We start from the raw sequence: 1,667 nt of genomic DNA on the forward strand, positions 1-1,667 counted from the left end.
TGTGTGTCCTGTATTCCCTGAGGTGGGGGCAACCCACCTGCCAGCCTGCCTGTGTGTGTGAAAGGGTCAGTTAAACATACATCGACTCGACGGCACATAACAACAACACACAAGTTGGAAACAAAGAAAGCCACAAAAAAGAGAGAAAAAGACACTTGAGAGAGAGAGAACACAGAAAGAGACAGATAACAGATACCCTCAAAAGACACTCCATGTTCCCGCCCCCGACCCGCTTCCCAAACCTTGTTATGGGGTCTCTCCCTCCCTCTTACGCTAGAAAGGGAGAGAGAGCGCAAGGCAGCGCCAGTGGCACAGAGGAGAAAAGCTACCTCAGCCCCACTGTATGGACAGTCTCCCTTCCGTTCGAACCCTTTTTACCGCTCGCTCAAGGTCCCTGGCACCACCCTGCCCTGCGTGCACTTCAGACCCCGCGCGCCCCCGCGCGCTTGGACGCATGCACGCACCTGGGGTCCTGCTGCCCGCAGCGGCGCAGAGCGCGCAGTGCAGAGGAAGCAGGCAGCACAGCAGCGCTCGCAGCGGAGCCATGTGGCCGAGCGGAGACGCGGGCTGGGCGGGCGCCTGAGCCCGGAGCCCACCGCTGCAGGCGAGGCTGGGGCGCGCCGAGAGCTGTCTGAGAGCTGGGCCGCCGGCCTCCACCGCTGCCGCCTCCTGTGATCCTCACCGCCTCCCGCCTGCCTGCTCCGGCCCCCCGCGCGGCGCCGCCGCCAGGACCGCTGGCTCTGAGCGTCCGAAGCTGCCGGCAGGAGAGCAGCACCGCTGCAGCGCCAGCGCCTCCCGTGCCAACTGCCTGCCGACGTTCTGGGACGCGGCGGGATTCAGGCGAAGGGGCGGCAGGGCGGGCCGTGGGTGGGCACACTGAGCTAGGCGGGGCCGGGAGCTGGTCGGAATGGGGGGCGCTGCGATCTGGGGGGCGGGGCTGGGGCACGGAGCGGCGTGTGATCAGGCCCGCGATCGGAAGTGCCACGCGGAGCCGGGACAAGGGCTCCGTGCGTATGAGACTAGTGTCCTCTGAGAGGCCTCTGTCGGAGTGCCTAATCCTTTCTCCTTGGCCCCTGCATCTCTCCCCATCCCCGCTTCCTCGGCCCCAGGGCCGGCTCTCAGTCCCGCGTTGGACTCCTTTCGCGGCCACTGGCAGAAGGTATGGCCAACTTCATTTGGGAGGGAAATGGTGAGTCTCAGGAAGAGAGGTCGCCTGCCTCTGTCTCTCGTGGTGTGTCCATGCCCCACCCCTGACCATTGACCCCTGGGTTCTATCCTTTTTGCAGACTACAGCTCGCCCAGGCCTCAGGGTGCAATGAATAGCCGGCATCTAGTCAAGAGCATGAGGAGTTGAGAGCCCTTGCTTTCTGGTCAGACAGCTCTGATTGAACCCCAAGGTCAGAGCTATTTTCTTACCTGTAAAATTGGGGTTAACTGTAAAGTATAAACCAAACACCAAACCCAATTCTGACTTACAGCGCATAATAAACCAAACCAAAAAAAAAAAAAAATCAAACTTGTTGTCATGGAGTCGATTCCTACTCGTGGTGACCTCGTGTGTTACAGAGTAGAACTGTTCCATAAGATTTTCTTGGCTGTAATCTTTAAAAGCAGATAGAACTCCAGGCTTTTCTTCCGTGGTGCTGCTGGGTGGCTTCAAACTGCCA

General features: G+C 60.0%; 1 protein-coding gene across 1 annotated transcript in view; it reads right to left on the reverse strand.

Moving 5' to 3' along the window:
• The window catches only part of ADAMTS14 (ADAM metallopeptidase with thrombospondin type 1 motif 14), a 93,684-nt gene extending 93,138 nt beyond the window's left edge, over window positions 1-546 (reverse strand). The window contains exon 1 of the mRNA XM_007940717.1: window positions 465-546. Within this exon, the coding sequence (XP_007938908.1) occupies window positions 465-546 (82 nt within the window). The remainder of the gene's footprint in view (window positions 1-464) is intronic.
• Window positions 547-1,667: the final 1,121 nt, after the last annotated feature.

This window comes from Orycteropus afer, unplaced genomic scaffold, assembly GCF_000298275.1.
Source record: "Orycteropus afer afer isolate SDZICR_OR568_19922 unplaced genomic scaffold, OryAfe1.0 scaffold00070, whole genome shotgun sequence".
In the NCBI taxonomy this organism is placed as follows: domain Eukaryota; kingdom Metazoa; phylum Chordata; class Mammalia; order Tubulidentata; family Orycteropodidae; genus Orycteropus; species Orycteropus afer.